Source organism: Ursus arctos, unplaced genomic scaffold (assembly GCF_023065955.2).
Source record: "Ursus arctos isolate Adak ecotype North America unplaced genomic scaffold, UrsArc2.0 scaffold_26, whole genome shotgun sequence".
NCBI lineage: Eukaryota > Metazoa > Chordata > Mammalia > Carnivora > Ursidae > Ursus > Ursus arctos.
Window position 1 is genome coordinate 25,040,415 of NW_026622941.1, and position 19,833 is coordinate 25,060,247.

The 19,833-nt window shown below is 39.4% G+C and overlaps 1 protein-coding gene across 4 annotated transcripts in view; it reads left to right on the forward strand.

Moving 5' to 3' along the window:
* The window catches only part of STK38L (serine/threonine kinase 38 like), an 88,917-nt gene that overhangs the window by 21,240 nt on the left and 47,844 nt on the right, over positions 1-19,833 (forward strand). The window contains exon 1 of one of the 4 annotated variants that reach the window (XM_044385593.3): positions 3,427-4,023. The exons of the other annotated variants lie outside the window; for them this stretch is intronic. Coding sequence (XP_044241528.2) covers positions 3,831-4,023 — 193 coding nt within the window. The 5' untranslated portion in view covers positions 3,427-3,830. Of the gene's footprint in view, positions 1-3,426; positions 4,024-19,833 lie in introns of those variants that run through there. 4 annotated transcript variants of the gene reach the window in all.

Below are 19,833 nucleotides of genomic sequence, written 5' to 3' on the forward strand. Positions count from 1 at the left end.
TTCCTATGGTAATGAAAGCATATTATGAAGAATTTTCAGATTCAGTTCATAGTTTCATTGTACCTAGGGAAAACTTTAGTAGAAAATTAGAGAATTTCTAATTTTATTAGAAGATTAATAGAAAAGCCTTTTAACCAAAGATCTGATTTGAAACCTAGATTTTTGTACTGGACTCTACCTAAATCAAATAAAACCTTCTGCCTACTAGTATACCATGACCCTAAAAGCTGTAGAAATACTTCTTTATAGTCCATCTAGATCTTTTCTGTCGTACTTTATGCCTACCTAATGTTTTGCCTTTTATCACAATAAAGCTGTGTACATGTTCATATAACACAGAATGATGGTTCAGTTAGTTCTTAAGGGTTCTGTTTGGTTATGGGTTTTGCTTCCGACTGTCCAGGGTTTGGCTTGGACAGGTCAGTTAACAAGTAAGTACCTTTTTACTAGAATATTTTTCTCCTGCTCTCACCTCAGTCCTGGGGGTAATATTGTGTCTAGTATGATCTCTGTGTTATAAAATGTTTCCCTATTTGTATTATATGAAACACAAGTCCTAAAAGAAGCACTGTGTAATTCACCATGTTAAAAGATTCCAGAGTTAACGAGTTTGGGAAATTGTGTTTGTTCTTTAGGAGATTTACTTGTTTATCCCATTATTCCCCAAGTTTATTTCACTACGGGAATCCATTTTCCTTCAGACATCTAAGAAGAAATGTTTTATAGAACACACTTGGACAAAAGATGCTTTATATCATTACTTTGTTGTTTTTCTACTTGTGAATGAGTTTGACTCAATTGTAAATTTTCAGTATTTTTGTTTCCGTTGCAGGTTTTAAGTTATTTCTTACATTCTTTTCCTAAATAGCTACTTTCCTAGTCTGAAATGTCTACATTGTTTCAATGAGGAGTTCATTATGTAGACTTACCCACAACTCTTAAAAAAAAATTTTTTTTTTAAAGTAGTTTCCATGTCCATCGTGGGGCCCAATGCATGGTTTGAACTCATGACTCTAAGATCAGACCTGAGCTGAGATCAAGAGTCAGGCGCTCAACCAACTGTGCCAGATAAGCACCCCCGCAACTCTTCAAAGAGGAATATGTTAAATTGTTTTTGTTTAAAGTGTGTTACATACAAGAACATAAAGTGTATCTGTGCTGTAATTTCCATGGAGGTTAAGCAATAGAACTTTACCAGTATCCCAGAAGCTTCCCATATGCCTTTCCTCTTTCAGTGGTAAACCAGTTGTCTTTCATTTTTGTTAAGCATCCCTTAGCTTTACTTACAGTTTCATCACCTAGGAATATATCCCAATGAGTGAATGTTATTTTTTAGTTTGTTTATTTCTGAACTTTATATAAATGGAAATAAACAGCGTATATTCTATGACTTGCCTCTTTTTTTTCTTCCAACTTTATATTGTTTCTGAGATTCATCCGTGTAGTGGTACTTTGATCATTTTCACTGCTGTGTAGTTTTCAATTATAGGACCATACCACACTGATTTTTTGTTTTGTTTTGTTTTTTGTTTTTTGGGTTTTTTTTTGTCGTTGTTCCACTTCTGTTGATGATCATTGTGTTTTTTGTTGTTGTTTTGTCTATGGGAACAGTGCCCCAGTGACCATCATTAAGTAATGCCCCTGTACTCCATGTGTATCTTTTTGGCAAATGTCTTGGGAGTGCAGTTGCTTGGTCATTGGGTATGTATCTGTTTAGCTTTACCGAGGGGAATCGAACTGTTCCCCAAGGCAGTTGTACCTTCATCAGCAGTGGATAAGAGTTCCTATTGTTCTACTTCCTCAACGAAACTAGATATTGACAGCCTTTTGAGTTTTTGCTGATCTAGGGGTGTGAAGCGATAGCTTTTTGGGGTTTTAATTTTCATTTCCTTGATCAGAATTGTAGTTGAGCATCTTACATTATGTTTACGGACAATTTGTGTTTTCCCTTCCGTGAAATTCCTATTTGCAGTTTTTGCTCTTTTTATTTTTTTATGTTTTTTAATTGATTCATAGAAATTCTTCATGTATTTAAGATACACTGTTTGGAATAGTGCCTAATACATAGTAAGAACTGTATAAGAGTAGCTATGCATACTATATTACCTAATTCTTTGTTTTTAAGTATTGCAAATCTTAAGCTAGTTGGTGACTTATTTTTCATTCTGTGATGCTAGTGTGTTTTTTCCTACCTTAGTATTTTAATATTTGTAAATTTTAATATAAATAATTTTAATATGCATGAATTATATTTTTTTTACAAAATCTTGAGTACATATTCATAACCATGGCATATTCATGGTGGATGTTATATTTCATAACCTATAATTTTTCTATCTTCAGAACCATTTCTTTGTTGCTATTTTTTCTTAACCCCAGGAAAAATTAACCTATTTAATCCCCTGTTCAAATTACTATAATTTTATTTTCTATATCGTAGCCTAGGTGCAGATGCATCTGTCTCTCCAAGTGTATTGTGATTATTTTGAATACAAAATATTTTTGGCTTCATAATTTCAAAAGTTTAATACTCGTAATTTAGGGACTGCTTGAAATCTGTAACAGCTGCCCCCAAGAGATCCAAATGAATTCTAAAGTATTATTAAAGTTGAGTCTTTACGATGTCAAATCACAGATTTAAGTTCTTTGAAATAGATAACTTGCATGGGTGCCTGGGTGGCTCAGTCAATTAAGCGTCTGCCTTCAGCTCAGGTAATGTCTCAGGGTCCTGGGATTGAGCCCCACATCAGGCTCCCTGCTCAGCAGAGAGTCTGCTTCTTCCTCTCCCTCTCCCTCTGTGCTTTATCTCAAATAAATAAATAAAATCTTTAAAAAATATATATATATATAAAAGGAAAAAAAAATAGATAACTTGCTGACCAAACTGTCAATGTATTATTTTCTTTAGCGTAGTGGTAGTTCAGAGATCTGATTTTCTCTCTTTCTCTTTCTTTCTTTCTTTCTTTCTTTTTCATAAGATGTTTATCAACTGGTATCTGAAGAATTAAATACTTTTTTAAAATTAAATTTTAGTTTAAGAGAAGAATTCACCTAAAACTGTTTTGTTTTTTAATGTGATGGTGAAAGAATGGGAAACACGTTTTCTGTGTGGTAGATGGGATCAAGTACTTTTAGGTTAAGAGAATTTTCCTCCTCATAATCTTTATTTTGGATTTTAAAAATTCTCATTGGTTCCTAAAACAGTTTTCTTTAGGTTGCTATTATTGCTTTGGCTATTGGTTATTTCAGATATAATTTTCACTCTGTTGTGGTGTCTTTATTCATTTAACTATAGATTAAGTGCTTAGATGAATTAAGGTCAGTGCATTTCCTCTAAAAATTATAGGATTAAATGACTAAGTGAAAAGAATGAAATGAGTTATAGCTTCTCTCTTTTTTTTTTTTTTTAAGATTTTATTTATTTGACAGAGAGAGACAGCCAGAGAGGGAACACAGCAGTGGGAGTAGGAGAGGAAGAAGCAGGCTCTCAGCGGAGGAGCCTGATGCGGGGCTCGATCCCATAACGCTGGGATCACGCCCTGAGCCGAAGGCAGACGCTTAACGACTGAGCCACCCAGGCGTCCCCAAGTTACAGCTTCTTACCCATTCTATTTTGAGTAGAATTAGCAGAGTTGGAACAACCATGTATAGGGAAGGTAGTTACTACTGAGGTGATTGGCTGCAGTGTATTATGCTGATGACTCAGCTAGGGTGTGTATCTTAATGGAAAAGTTTTAAAACTTTGCTATGGGATTTAAATATTATGCTTTTTCCTCTATTGCTTCCCCCTCAAGGAAGGACTAGGAAGGTAGCTCTTTTCCCTCCCTTGTATGGTCATACTAAAGGATTGCGAATTAATTAGCTGCATTCAAGGCATCACACAGATTGAATTCCATATTTGTCTTGGAGGGAAGTCCAGACTTCTGTTTGGGGTGATTGAATCTGTGCTTTGTGAGACTGGGTGCAACTTCCTGGTATTCAAGGGCGGGATCATCTTGTCAACAGCCAGATGCCTTATTAGTGGTAAGTCACTTAGAAGAAATGAGCCCCCCCAAATGTAGTTTGTTTTTAATGTTTCTCTCTACCCTTTTTTACCACCTCCGCCCTGTATGCATACAATACATCAGAGAAATATTGCACCTGCTTGTTACTTGGCAGTAGATTCTGTGAACATCAGTTGTAGACATTGTTTTCTCTGTGGGTTGGGGACAGAAAATTGCTCTTTAACCTTTTCCCAAGTCTCTGATAAGTACAGACAACTTTGGCAGTTGAATGTGGCCTGTAGAAGAAACAGATAAGTAAATATTGGGAAAACGAAAGTAAATGCACACGTTAGATATTTGGAAAATCCTATTTTCTAAATTAGCTCCTTTTATGATTTGAGTTAAGGGTAGTCTTGATGTGTCAAAAAGAAACTTTACTACCTTTTTTGTTTTTTGTTTGTTTGTTTGTTCGTTTTTTTAAGAACCTCATGACCTTTATGCTCTGCTGACAGACATTTTGTGTTTGGTTTGATCTGATTGTTTTTAAACAACGGTGGGGATTTTCTACTTTGCTGATTCCCATGGAGAGGTTATGATTTCTTTCATGGAATAGGTGTAGTATTAGAGGTGGAGTGCTAGAGGCCCTGAGCCAGGCGTCTAACTTACTGGTTCCATTTCCAACTGTGTTACCTTAGGCAAGTCTTCTCAACTTTCTGAACCTCAGGTTTTTCATCTTTAAAATAGGGATAATAATATCTGCTCACCTACCTCACACGGTTTGGGAGAGACAGTCAGTCCTGCATAGTGGCAAAGAGTTGTGGCCTACTGAGTCTGACAAGCTTGTTTTGGTTGTATAATGTCGGGTAAGATACACACCTTCTCTGAGCCATTTTTTTTCTACTGCAAAATGGCAGTAACTTTATGTACCGCTTCTTAGGGTTAATGCGAGGGTCAAGGTCAAATAGGTAGTGTAGATAAAATGTTAAGCCTATTACCTGGCACACAAATCTTCTTTTAAAGATTTTATTTATTTGAGAGAGAGAGAGGGAGCGTGTGCGCATGGGGCGGGGGAGGAGCAGAGGAGGAAGGGAAACAGAGAAGCAAGACTCCCTGCTGAGCACATCCCAGGACCCTGAGATTGTGACCTGAGCTGGTTAGATGTTTAACAGACTGAGCCACCCAGGCGCTCCATACCTGGCACATAATTAATGTTCAGTTACTTATTATGAATTATACATTTGTTATTATTGTCAATGACATTTGGGGTGATACTAACATTTTGTAAAGTTCTAGGTTTGGAATAGAATGAAATTTACAAGTCTTGATGGCTAGTACCACAGGCTTACTGCTGAGAAAATATGAAATTATAAGAAGGTAATAATTAAAGGGCGTAATTTTCTAATTTCAGAGTAATAGTCATAACAGCAGGACATGATCCAGATGATCTACTTTTCTGTGCTTTACTTTTTATTTTTGTTTAGACAAAGATAATGGTTTTTGAGTGAAAAATATTGCTTTTGTTTTGTCAAAATCAAAACAAAAGTTTGTATGGTTTGTGGCACCCAGTACTGACTGAGTACTTCTAATATTTTTCTTAGAAGTGCCCTTTTTGGTACTTAAAAGGTACTGTGTAGTTTATAAGGGAAAAAAGTATCTTCTATTATAGTCTACACATGGGAGTAGTCTAACTCTTAAATAACAACAAATTAACTATCCACTCTATTATTTTAAGAAATAGCAGTAAGGATCATTGCTGCTACTGCCTAAAAGTTTGAGGATCGGATGGGAAGAGGGTTATAGAGGGGCACAAAAATCACCTGAAAAAGAATTTTCATCTTTCCTTACTTGTGCTTTTTATCAAGTCATTGTTAATATGACCACATGGTACTGTTTCATTAGTTCATTAAAACTCATCACATTCAACACATAACCTGCATTTATTAAGCATCTACTATGTGCTTGGCACTGTGCTTGAAGCTGGTACCCCACCGATGATGAATGGATAACTATTACTTCATGCTGTAGTTTGTTTGTTATCTTGAAAGATGGGGAGAGAAATATAGTAGAGTACCTAAAATCTGCATTTCTAAAGCTTAACAGTATCTCAGTAGTCTCCACTAACTGCGTTGGTTCAAGCTCTCATCATATCCTGCTGGACCATTGTAGTATCCCCCGAACTACCAGGTAAACCTCCCTTCCCTTCTTTTACTCCCTCCTCTGTTCCCCAGACACCATGAACCATCACCAAATCTATATTCCTGCTGCAACAGTGTGTCTAAAATGGAAATTGGGCCGCATCATTTCCAGGCTTACAATCTTTAAAATGCCTTCCTCGTCACTTTTCAAGATACCGTCCAAATTCCTTGGTATAGCATTCATGGCTCTTTTCAGTCTGGTCCCTACTCTTACCCAGTGTCATCTCCTGCACTTAACTTTCTCCTTCTGCTTATGAGATTAGTTACGATTCCCTGCTCTCTCACACTGTGAAGGCCTTCGGCATTTTCAGCTCCATCATCGCTATCATCTCACTTACATTGTATTGTCATTTGTTTATACATCTGTCTCCCACGATTAGATTGGATCTCAAAAGCAGAGATTCTGTGTCATTTTACTTTGTATTCTGCCCACATGTAGCACTGCCTGGCACATCGAATGCATTCCCAGAATGTTTGTCAAATAAGTAAATAAATGAGGGATTAAAGAAACTCCCACTTGGCCATAGTATAACACTAATAACATTTGCAGTTCTTAATTGTATTGTACAGTAACTGTAAGTCAGTTTTAGAAATCCAATACTCGTGTTATAGTTAAAAAGGAACTTAATATTATCTCATCCAACCCTTTCATTTTTTTTTTTTTTTTCATTTGGATAAACTCAAAATCAAAGACCCTTGAGTAGCTAAGATCAGGGCACACAGCTGACTAGTGGTCGTGTTAGGACCGACCCTGGCCTGGCTGCCTGATCCCCTTGCTATGAATGGGCCTAACACATTGAAATGGGTATCGTAATCATTCAATCATTTATTTTAGTTTTGGGTTTTCTTCCTGAAAAACTTTATTGTGGAAAAGTTTAAATACACACAGTAGGAGAGGATAATGTATTTCCAGGTACCCTCACCAGCTTGAACAGTTAACAAAGCATGACCTGTCCTGTTTCGTCTGTACCCCCACCGACTCCCTTCATATTATTTTGCAGCAAATCCTTGATGTTATATTGTTTCATCTGGAAATAGTTTAGTATGTACGGGATATGTTTTTAATCCTTTAAATATAGATCTCTGTGGTATTCTGGGAAGTCATTGATACTTCAAACGAAATAATGAAGCCTCCCTGAAGACCTAGGTCTGGAAATCTGGCAGCCTCTCCTGCTGAGTGGTGGTCTTCTGCCCTGGTGCCCTCTCCTCCCGCTCCCCAGCTGTTCCCGGGCCCATCGCCTTCACTGCGCCCTTCTCCCTGAGCCTCCTTTGTCCCTGGAGAGTTGTACTTTTCTGTTGAAATTCTGTTAGATGGAGGTGGAAGGAGGACAAGAGACGATGATGATATTAATAAGGAAAATAGTAGAAAATAAGATATCCTATATATGTATGAAGTTAAGTAGCTTTAAAAAAAATGTATCCACAAGAAACCTTTAAAATTCCTTGGCATCTTTGTCATTTTTCTTTCCTCAAGATTGCCTTATAAACTAATAGTCGAATTTTTTATTGTGAATTATTATAAACATATGTAGTTACAGAGAAAAGTATAAGGAGCATCCATGTGTCTGCTGCACAGATATTAATATTCTGCCCAATTTGCCTTGGATTTTATTAAGTAACAAAATATTAATAGAGTTTGAGGTGCCGTTTGTACTCTTTCCCTCCTTCCACAGAAACAGACATCCTGGATCGAGAAATTTTATTGTTCATTGAGTAGTGACTTGCTTTTTAAAAAACAATTTTGCCTCTTCCTTTCGACCTTCACAACTCTTAAAGCATGTGGGGAACTATATAGAGTATGTATTTCATTTCTAAAGATGTACAACCCAACAACCTTCCCAATTTCACTGAAAAGCTATAGAGTATGAAGTGATGTTTTATGATTTACAGCTTATCTGATTAGAAGCAGAGTTCTGACGCTTGTGTGTGAGAAATGGTCACACCCTGCTGTGTTCTCAGCTTAATTTAAAGTACTAATAATTAACTTTAAAAAGTATAAACAATATGGAGGACTGAAGGGAAACAACCTCAGAGGATTAAATAGTCTTAACTTCCTGATTTTATTGAATCTTAATACCAATCACAGGTAAGTTTTCTACTCATTTTCAAAGAAAATACCCTTCCTAAAATAATGCTCACTGGCATGCAAGTGTGGTAAAAAATCACTGAGATGCCTTGCTTTGCATTGTGGTAGTAATGATTTTTAAATTAAATAACGGTAGAGTTTACATACGATTTAAAAAAAAAAAAGGTTCCACCCTAATTCCTCCCAACCAATATTCCCAGCTATGTTTAGCAGTTGTTTTTTTCTCCTTGGAAGGAGATACAGTGTTCATCCTGTTTATTCAACTAAAAAAAAAAAAAAGAAAGAAAAAAAAAAGAAAAAGAAATCTTTTTTTTTTTTTTTAACAAATCTAGTGCTGGTAAAATTTTCTGACTCAATAATTTTGGAAAGAACTACCTCTTTCCACAAATAGATGAGCCCACATACTAGGTCTTCTGAGTGAACTAGTAAATTTCCATGATGTTGGGAAACCGGGTGGAGGTTTTTGTGGATGCAAGTCCTATGGAATAGAGACTTTTCAGGTCGCGTAGAGAGGAATAAGATACGGTTCTGGTAGCACATAGCCCCTCCAGCCCCAAAGCACTGGGGGTATTTCCCATCGGGTTAATCTTGTGCAGGCCACAGTTCGTGCACCTCGTGGGGAGTAGCTTCAGCAAGAACCATGGGCCGTGCTTGCCTGTAGGATCTCGGCCCTCTGTTAGGGTGTTGTAAGTTTGTCTCAGTCTTGATTTATCAAGCAAATTGAGCTCATCACTATTTTTCTTCACATGGACTTTTAAATAGATGTCATTAAATTTTGATTACTGTGAAGCATTCAGTGAAGCTAGAGCCGAGCTCCCCAACCTACTAGTTTTTATTGGGCACTGCAGCCTGCACCCATATTTCCCTGTTCTGAAGCCCTGCTTCTATCACAAAGGCCCACCCAGGCTTATTAGTCACATGCACTAATTGTTTCTATGAGTTAGTCTTACTGTGTTCGAAAATATTATGGGATCTTAGAGTGCTCATATCATCTCTGACTGTTTGGGTCTCTTGCTACTAGCAAAGAGTCTGGTGTATGTCAGGTGGTAATGATGCCAATTATTTGATCAGCCTTATCTAAAACCCATGGAACTCTTGGCTTAGGTGGTTTCTTCTATTTTTCTTTCTTTTTTTTTTTTTTTAAGATTTTATTTATTTATTTGACAGAGATAGAGACAGCCAGCGAGAGAGGGAACACAAGCAGGGGGAGTGGGAGAGGAAGAAGCAGGCTCATAGCGGAGGAGCCTGATGTGGGGCTCGATCCCATAACGCCGGGATCACGCCCTGAGCCGAAGGCAGACGCTTAACCGCTGTGCCACCCAGGCGCCCCTATTTTTCTATCTTTGGTTATCCCAAGGCCCTGTCTTGCAAACACCATTTAATAGGCTTATTGAATATCTTATTTTGTTTTCTGTAATCAATAACAGACACTGTAAGTTTGGATGCAGCTTTTTAAAAAGAACTATAAAAAACTGTAGCCTTCGATCTGGTTACTTGTTCCCCAGGTGGCAGAAATGCCTTGGCAAAGAACCGAAATCAAAATGGTAATTTGAAGCCCAAGGCTGATGCTGGGATAGTTTAAACCATGTTTTTTTCCTCTTTCAAAAAGACAATACGTGGGGCGCCTGGTAGCTCAGTTGGTTAGGCATCCAACCCTTGGTTTCACCTCAGATCATGATCTCAGGTTCATGAGATCGATCCCTGCCTCAGGCTCTGTGTTCAGCGGGGAGTCTGCTTCTTTCCCTCTCTCTCTCTCTCTCTCTCTCCCCCCCTCTGCCCCACCCCCTGCTTGTATGCATTTTCTCTCTCTAAAATAAATCTAAAAAACAAAAAAGAAAAGAAAAGGCAATATACCCAATCAGAATCCCAACAATATTTTAAGTTAAACTTCACAAGCACATTCTAAAATTCATATGAAAGAGTGTGTAAAAAATTTGGGGGAGGGGAAACAGGAAAAAGGGGAGAGGTTTGCCAAAGCAGGTGTCAAAAAATACTTTACAACTCTGAAAAGAAAATAGTTTGGTTTAGGTAGTGGGAATAAATGGATGGATAGATGGATGGCTGGGTGGATAGATAGATTGATTGATTAATGGAACAAAGAAGAGTCTCAGAATGGACTGTGACAAGATGGTTATCTAATGCCAAAGTTCTGTAGATGGTCATACTTACTCCTAAGTCTTAGTGCACATATTTTTTCCTTAGTTTTTAAAAAATGTCCACTAGGGGCACCTGGCTGGCTCAGTCGGTAGAGCATGCAACTCTTGATCTCAGGGTTGTGAGTTCGAGCCCCATATTGGGTGTAGTGATTACTTAAAAATAAAATCTTAAAAAAAAATAAAGGTATACAACATGATATTTAAAAAATAAATAAATTATGTCTGCTATATTCTTGGGGTTGTTTCCTGCAGCCCGGCCGCTTCCGGCAGAGACGGCGAATCCTCTCGTCCACTGTCTGCTGTATTCTTAAGTATGACTCTAGTTTTGTGAAAGCTTGGCGTGTTATTTTTCGACACATTTTATAATGGAAAGAGGTGAGGAAAATCAAATTTGTATGAGCATGGTACTTTCAGGAACAAAGTACTCTGTAAAGCGGGGCTTACTTATTTGAAAATAAAAGCCAGATGAGAGACAGTATAGTAATGGGTTGTGAGCTTGGGCCCTGATACAAGGCAGACCAGGTTCGATTTACTAGTTGTATGTGTTTGAGGTGGTGGCTTAACAAAGTCTCTGTTTCCTCATCTATAAGTCTGGAAGCATCTTCACAGAATTGTTGTGAAGATGAAAGATTGTCACGCATGTGAAACATGTAGCACTGTCCCGATCCTAGGGGTAGCTGATAAAGAGTTACCTGTGGTTTTATTTTTATTAATTAAAGACCTTTAAAAGTTTCTGTTAAGGGTTTCTGTTTTTTAAATTCTTAAATAAATACAAGTCATGAAGATTTCAGAAGGGCAACTTTATCCTCAAATTGGTTTCACGGTTTTTTTGAGGGAGACGAGCAGTTTTTCCCTTAGCAAAATGGACTGAAAATGTAAGAAATTTGGATTATGGACTGATGAAAATCAAAGGAAATCAGCACTGATTCTAGCTACCTTTTTCTTGTTTGCTATGAGAATTTGGGCAAGTTAATTGCTGCAGTTGAAGTTCTTCATTTTTATGAAGAATCTGAGAAAAATAAATGGGTTTGAATTTCAGTAGGACAGATTTAGGTTAGATGTAAGAAGAACTTTCTGATTGTAAGGCTGCCAAACAGATAAGAGAGACTCCTTTGTCACCACTCTGGAGACCTTTCTGGCTTTTTGAGGTTATTTCGGGGCTCCTGGGAACCCGTCTAGAAGCAGCTTAAATGTGGACTTCAACCCTAATATGGCAGCTTTGCTGGGTCTCTGACTGCCACTCAGTGTTGGTCAGTCCTCCCGCTCACACAGTAAAGCGTTCTGATACTTTCTCCCTATTTAGACAAGTAAATGACGACAGCATAGGATACACAATACGTATTTTAAATAATCTGTGAAATAATTGTAAAGGGTCCCAGAAGATTATAAAACTTTTTAAACAGTTTGTACAGCTGTTTGGGCAAGAGGGCATGTTGAGTGGGAAGAAGGTTAACACAGCCTCGTTTCTGGGAGGGCAGGCTAGTTGATTCTTTTAAGTTTCTGTAAAACCAGGAACTATGCAGTGCTTTCGGAGTTATTAAGAATAAATAAGGTGATCATGTAAGAAGAGACTCGTAATTCTTTCGCGTTGTCTTTAGGGGGTTAACAGATTTATTTTTGGCTTTAGCTTTGTTGAACTAGTTGAGTCTGATCATAAAGGGTAGGAGTGATGTTGGAACAATAGAACAGTAGCCCTGGAGTCAGACAGGGTTCAGATCCCAGCTCTGCCACTTTCTAGTCGAAGGCCTCTGGCAAGTAACTTAACCTCTTGGAGCCTCAGTTTCTCATTTGTTAAATGTTGTTGTGAAGATGAAGTGAGGTAATGTACACAGTACTGTCTGGCGCCGAGCAGGTAAGGTGCTTTGTTAAGGTGCTTCGTGATGGTAGTCATAAGCCACTGTGAGGACGGTGATGATAATGACAATGACATTGGTTAGTTGCTTCCCAGGGAATCATTATCTATGCTGGGAAGTCTTCTGCTGAAGAGTAAATTGGCATTATTTTAAAAAGAAATTATATATGCTGGTCTAAATAAATAGGGTCCAAACAATAGGGTCTTTTTGTTTTCACTATTCTTAGATTTTATTTATATTCAAATTAGTTAACATGTGGTGTATTATTAGTTTCAGGGGTAGAATTCATCTGTTGCATATAACACCCAGTGCTCATTACATACCTTCCTTAAGGCCTATCACCCAGTTACCCCATTCCCTCCCCAGCAACCTTCAGTTTGTTCTCTATAGTTTGGAGTCTCTTATGGTTTGTTCAATAGTTTTGTTTCTTAAATTCCACAAATAAGTGAAATCATATGGTATTTGTCTTCAAATAATAGGGATTTAATGTCACATCCCAATAACAGAAAATCTTAGTCTGGAAAACTCTTTCTACTTACATCCTCAACCTTTGAGTTGTGTGACAGTAGTTTCGATTTGATCTTATCGATTTGTAGGAAAGTGCCCTGCTTCTAATGTAGGAACTATAGTTCCTACATGAACTAAAGCATTCTTCTTTGACTTTTTTCGTAAGTTGTATAAACTGAAATTATTTAAATATTGGCATTAAGGTATGATTTAAGCTATTTAAAATAGCTAAAAATGGGCTGTGATAATTATATTGTTAAAATATAGTCTCACTCTGTTAAAGAATGAATTATTCATACAAAAGTGGGCAAGGAGCTTAGGCAGCTTATAAAGGAAGAAATAATTATTTAAAATATATGAAAATATGCTTAATTCATTTTAGTCAAAGAAATGCATAAGCAAAAGTAGGATTTTTTTTAACCTATCAGGCCGGCAAAGATTAAAAAGATGGACAGTGCCCAGTGTTGCCTCTTTCATGTATCTGTAGATGGTCCGTTCGCACTATGTCTCTGGAAAGGAATCTCGCATTGTGTATCAAATTGAAAATGTGAATATTCTTTGACTCAGCAATTGCACATCGGAGGAATATAATAAGGATATAAGAGAAAGAGTGCACAATCTGTGATCAGAATATGTTCACTGCAGCATTGCTAAAAATGCCTCCCCAAAATGGAAGCCATCTAAGTTTCTGTTAGTGGACATCGTTTTAAAACTCTGGCACTACAGAAAATGGAGAGCGGTATGGTCGCTAAGTTCGTGAGCCTGCTTCCAGCACAGTTAGCTAGCTGTATGATCTTGGGCAAGTTACTTGATCCAGTTGAATCTTTCTTTCCTCCTCTTTATGTAGGAATAGTAACAGCACATGCTTTTTAGGGTTCGTATGAGGATTACATGAGATGGTACTCATAAAGCACAAAGCAACTCATTGTATGTTAGAAAATGGTATTACTGTATGCTCCTTAAAAAAGATAAAGTGGGTCTGTTTATATTAAAATAGTAAGGGAAAAAGCAAGTTCCAGAGCAGTTTATATGAGCCCCTTTGTAGTAAAACCATCTATGTGTGTGTGTTTGTATACACATTTAAGTTTGGGAAGGTCATCAGAACAACAATTGGCATTCAGGGAGCACGTGACTAAGGCTCAGGCACTGCTCAGTGCTTTAACATATATCAGTCAGCCACTTGATTCAAATTCGTTAATATGTTTTAAGTGCTTGGAACAATACCCACACTTTGTAAAGTACTTAATAAACACTAGTTATTAATTCTCACATGCCGTCATTATCTCTGTTTTGGAGATAAGGACACTGACACCCTGGGAGCTCTCAGAGTTCGTCAGTGACAGAGCCAGAATTTAAGTCCAGGCAGTGGAATACCAGTCTGGCACCCAACAGTTAAAACTGGATGTTAATGGCAGGTAGGAGTATGAGGTCACTTTCACGTTGCAATTTATATACTTCTGGATATTTTCACATTTTTACAGGAAACGTTTTGCTTTCACAAATAGAAAAAAAGATATTTCCAGTTTGGAAAGAAAAAAAGTATGTTTTAATATTTTAGCCATCTTATTTCATGTTACAGAATACCTATAATCAGATGGCAGATTCCAGGCATCTGACTATATGTACGCTTAGCTTTGCCCTCATGCTCAGGTGTCATGGACAAGGAGTGCCCATAATTCCATGTAGGAGATAAGATTTTGAGAACCTCACTTTGGGGAATATTTTTACGAGGAAATAATCATAGATAGAGGTAGGGTCCCAGGCTGAATTTAGATCACTTCATGGTGGTTAACCTCTGTAATTGAAATCCTAATTGCTTCTAAGAAGACTTTAGTCATAATATTTTGTTTTTTGGGGGGAAGTTTGGAGTAAAAATGTCATTCTTCAGTCATCTGAAAAGCAGGCAGAAACCAGTTATTTGATCCACTGATCTGTAATCGTAAGACAGTAAGCAGTGATTTAACATTGGACTTGGACATGAGTGTTAGAGCTCCTAGACAACATGTAGTACAGAACTTGGCCCTGGCTGTCAGCGTCCTGAGAGCCAGCTTCTCTGCAGTGTAATACAGAGTGCTAGAGCTGCCACCCCACTGCGGACTCTCCTGCTAGATGGGGAGCACCTGAAGGTCGAGTGACTGGTTCTAGTCCACGCTTTTCCACCAGACAGCCAAATGACTGTGGGCCGCACTTCTTATGTAAAATGAGGGAGACGGATTAGATAATACAGCTTTTGTTTTCGAGTTCTGTGATTCTAACAGTCTTGCGTGTTGGTGAACTAAATTTGCCACCTTAGACCATTAGTGAAATCCAGAAAAATGCTGAAAAGAATTGAACTCATAAACTGATTTATGGGAGGCTTTGCCAGTATACTCACTTGAATTCCAGGATATCCTTGATGACAACAAACTATACAGTCTACTTTTTATTCCATCTTGGCGTTTTTCCCCTTGCCTATATTTGTTTTCCAAATAAACCAGAATTGTGTTCTAAGGATCACAAGTCAATAAAACGGATGACCCTGTTTGATACTTAGCTCAATCACCTGTTCAGGTATTAATTATAAAGGTCAGTAGCACTGAAAACGTTTTTTTTTTTTTTTTCCTGCCTTAAAGATTTAACTGTCTTAAATGAGGTGGAGTACCTTCTGGATTTTCTCATGGTTGCAGAAGACAAGTAATCTGTGTGTTTAACACAATATCTGAATCTTATGAGTCACATGGTATGTCTGCTTTTAGCTGGGAGCAGTTTTCTTTGGTCACTTGTGATGGTCAAAAAGCCTCTTGGGAGAGTTTAAATGACTCAAACTAACTAAAAGTAACTCAGAGCTACTTGCATCTTAAAATTGTAAGCTTGGTGATACCACGTTTTATTTTTAGTCTAATCCAATTTTTGCCCTCAAAAAGCATTGCTGCTTCTGCCTCTCACGATGTTAGTCTGATCTCTTTCAGTGCGTGGTTGTCGTTTCAAAAGGAACAGCAGACAAGATACTGCAGTAATAATTTTAAAACTAAAATTAGGGAATATAAAAGGAGAAGGTACAATGGAGGGATCCACGTCTCTCTCGAACCTCTTCAGTGACGTAGAAGCTTTGAGTATTTTTGAGCGAATGGGAAAATTAGACTCTGAGTTTATGTTTTTAATCGAAGTCGTTTTGGGGAAAGTTGTATTTCACATCCTCACTTCAACTGAAGCCTGTTTTCCAGTTTTGTTTGGGTGTGAAGGTCAGTCTGTTTTTCTCTCTCTCGCTCCCATTCCCACTCCCATTCTCATTCCTATTAGACGCTTACTTTTAAGAAAGTGAAAGGCAGATGTCCAGAGCAGCTTCTTCCGGTTGGGCCCCTGAGTGATGTGTGGGGGCTGTTCCCCAAACCCTGCTCCCCCCCTTTCCTTTACAGGGCGTCACAGCACCTCTCACCACCTCTCTCGATTGGTTTTCTCTGGTCACACCAGACCTTCACCTTGTAGCACAAAATAGGCACAAAATAGGCATTTTTGTTTGTACTGGTGCTTTGTTGTTGTTTTTTTAAGATTTTATTTGAGCGAGAGAGAGTGTGAGAGAGAGCACAAGAGCAGGGCAGAGGCAGAGGGAGAGCAGGGAGCCCGACGCGGGGCTCGATCCTAGGACCCGGGATCATGACCTGAGCCGAAGGCAGATGCTTAAGCTTCACCAACTGAACCACCCAGGCGTCCCTGTACTGGTGCTTTGAATTAGGCTGTATTTCCTTTAAAGAAGGAGTAAAGGGGAGTGGGGATCTTTGAAGCTAGAGCACGCATTTTGTTTCTTATGATTTTAGAGTAGTTCCCTTACCTTAAATAAGACTTGAAGTTAACTTAGTTAAGATTTGTGCTGCCCTGTTTTTTGATTTTGAGATGGACCTTTGGAGTCCCCAGTAGACAAGCTAAGAGAGTGACAAACAGTTTGAGGCCTTGTCAACATGCACAAGTATAGGGGCGCCTGGGTGGCACAGCGGTTAAGCGTCTGCCTTCAGCTCAGGGCGTGATCCCGGCGTTATGGGATCGAGCCCCACATCAGGCTCCTCCGCTATGAGCCTGCTTCTTCCTCTCCCACTCCCCCTGCTTGTGTTCCCTCTCTCGCTGGCTGTCTCTATCTCTGTCAATTAAATAAAATAAAATAAAAAAATCTTTAAAAAAAAAAAGACATGCACAAGTATAAGCCACTAAAAAATCTGTTTTCCTAAAAAGAAGTGTAAGATATGACTGGAAAACTTTTCGGAATTCTCATTAGTCTTGTGGTTTGTGTTTAATTTTATTCCATGACTCAGTCTCTTTTTGCCGTTCTTCATTATCTTCCACTAAACCGGAGCTAAGTATTTGGTTCATAGGAAAAAACTCCCAAGTACAGTGGTACCTGGAAAACCGCCTTTGTGAGCTGAAAAGTTCAGTTTGATTCCCTTTTACTGCTCCCAAGTCTGCCCTCACACAATTACTCTGAAGTACTTTTTTTTTTTTTTTAAGATTTTCTTTTATTTATTTGACAGAGAGAGACAGCGAGAGAGGAAACACAAGCAGGGGGAGTGGGAGAGGGAGAAGCAGGCTTCCCACCGAGCAGGGACCCCCTTGCGGGGCTCGATCTCAGGACCCTGGGATCATGACCTGAGCCGAAGGCAGATGCTTAACAGCTGAGCCACCCAGGCGCCCCTGAAGTACTTTTTTTTTTTTTTGTATTATAAAAATCATTGTTTTCCCATTATGGAAAAGTTGGAATATTTAAGAAATGATAAAAGGACAAAATTTAAACTATCCACAATTTTATGCCATTATTTACCCCCTTTTCCCCCTATCACTGAGTTCATATTTTACCTGTAGATAGAGCTTTGTATCCTTTTTACTTAATATTATTTCTCATGTTAAATTTTTTTGGGGAAATTTTCTTCAGTATTTCTGTGGTATTTCATGCTATCATCATTCCATCAATCATTTCATCTAATTTTAAACATTTGTTTTGTTTGCTGTTTTAAATAATGCTTTGATTTAAAAACAACTATAAATCTTTGCTGCAATTTTTATTATTTTTGTATGATAGATTCCTAAAGGTAAAATTATTATGTCAAAAAACCCTACAAAACCTTAAGGTTCTTAACACAAATTGTTATACTCCCTACCAAACAGGATTATATTCCTATTAATTAATGTAAGCACAGGGAATGATATCATCAAGGTGGTGGCCTAGATTGTTTCCACCTTCAGCCTCCCTCGTAAGAAGACCAAGTAGCAACTACCTATAGACAACACCACTGTAATAATCCCAGCACCCAGGTGTGAAGCTGAAGCAACCCCCTGTATCACAGAGACTGAGAAGGACCACGTACTCTGACCTCATTGCCGTCCTCCCTCTGGGCCAGCACAGTGCTGTACTGAGGAGGCCCCCATGGCCTATGGTTTCCAGTGGGAAAAAGAGCCTAAGGTGGACATCCAGCTCCTCCGGCATTGTGGGATACATCCAGGGATGCCCACTTGGGTCTTACCTCACGGGGCTCACTGGGAAAATCTGCAAGGCTCCACTACTGGAGATCAGATAGAGAAGGAAGATGGGGTTTATACCACCCAGTGCTCAGATCTTGGTGGACTATGTTCCTGCTTACAGTGGTGTCTGAGCAGAGACCCCAGCCAGCTGCTCTGCCTATCTGCAGTGCCAAATCAGTGGCCTTGTTCATTAGGGAGCTTGATTGACAGCTCTGCCTTATTTGGGTCCCCAGCCAACAAACCACACTGAATATGGAGCCTGTTCTGTGGCCCCACACGGACAGGGAAGCACATTCATAACTGTCCAATGCTGAGTATAGCCTCCATCCCCACCTGGCCAAAGAATCTGTGCAGCCACAGGGCTATCCTGTAGCCCCGCTTGGGCAGGGAGCCAAGCCAGCAGCCCTGGTAAGTATACTATTAAGTATAGCCTCTGACATTGCAAAACCAGGGAACCTGAACAGTGAGCCTGGACAGCTCTGGAGCCCACTCTATGGTCCTGCCCAGTTGCTGAGCCCACCCTACAGTCCTGCCCTGCAATAGAGCACAGCCTATGGCTCCGCCTGATTGTTGAACACAGCCTGCTGCCTCCCCCAGGCAGGGAGCCCAGCCAGTGACCTGTCCAAGTGGGAGCATAGCCTGCAGCCTCACCTGATGAGGAAGCCTGCACAGAAACCCTGTCCATTTGCAGAGCACAATCTCTAGCCCTTCTGACTGTAGAACATAGACAGAACTCCTCCCAACCAGAGAACTCAGCCAGCGATCTCCAGCAGTGGATGGAGCACAGCCAACAGCTTACCTGATTGTGAAGTGTAACCTGAGACCTTGCCCAACCTTGGGGGACAGCCTGTAGTCTGTTTGATTACAGAGCATAGCCAGCGGCCCTGTCTAACCACAAAGACCTGTCTGCAGCCTTCCTCAACATGGAGTCTGGCTAGCACAACCATCCAATCAGGAGGCACAGTCTGAGACCCCACCCAAGCAGGAGTGATTGCAGAGCCCAGGCTATAGCCCTGCCCAGTCAGGGAGTCCAACCAGTGGTACCACCATGCCAGGGAACACAGTCTGTGACGTCACTTGACCAGAGGTAATTGTAGAATCCAGCTAGTGGCCCCACCTGACTGCAAGCACAGCCAGCAGCTGCACCTCATCAGGGAGCCCTCCCATTGCCCTTGCTTGAATGTGGAACCCAGCCAGCAGACTCACCCAACCACAGAACCCGGTAGTTGCACCCACCCTAACTTCAGAGCATGGGTAGTGGCCTCAACCAACTAGAGACACTGATAGGAAGCCCTGCCTGCCCATAGATACTACCAGCTGATCTATCCAGTATTCCAAGCTGAGCTGACTGGTGAAGGTCTTTCCCTGCTGAACCTATAAAATCTGGGGGAAGAGACCAATTACCTAAATGGTAGATACCAACACAAGGAATCAAGGAACATGAAGAATCAGGTAAACTTGAGACTGCCAAAGGAAACTAATAAAACTCCAATAATTGACCCTAAAGAAATGGAGTCTGTGAACTATCTGACAAAGACTTTAATCCTCTTAAAGAAGTTCAGTGAATGA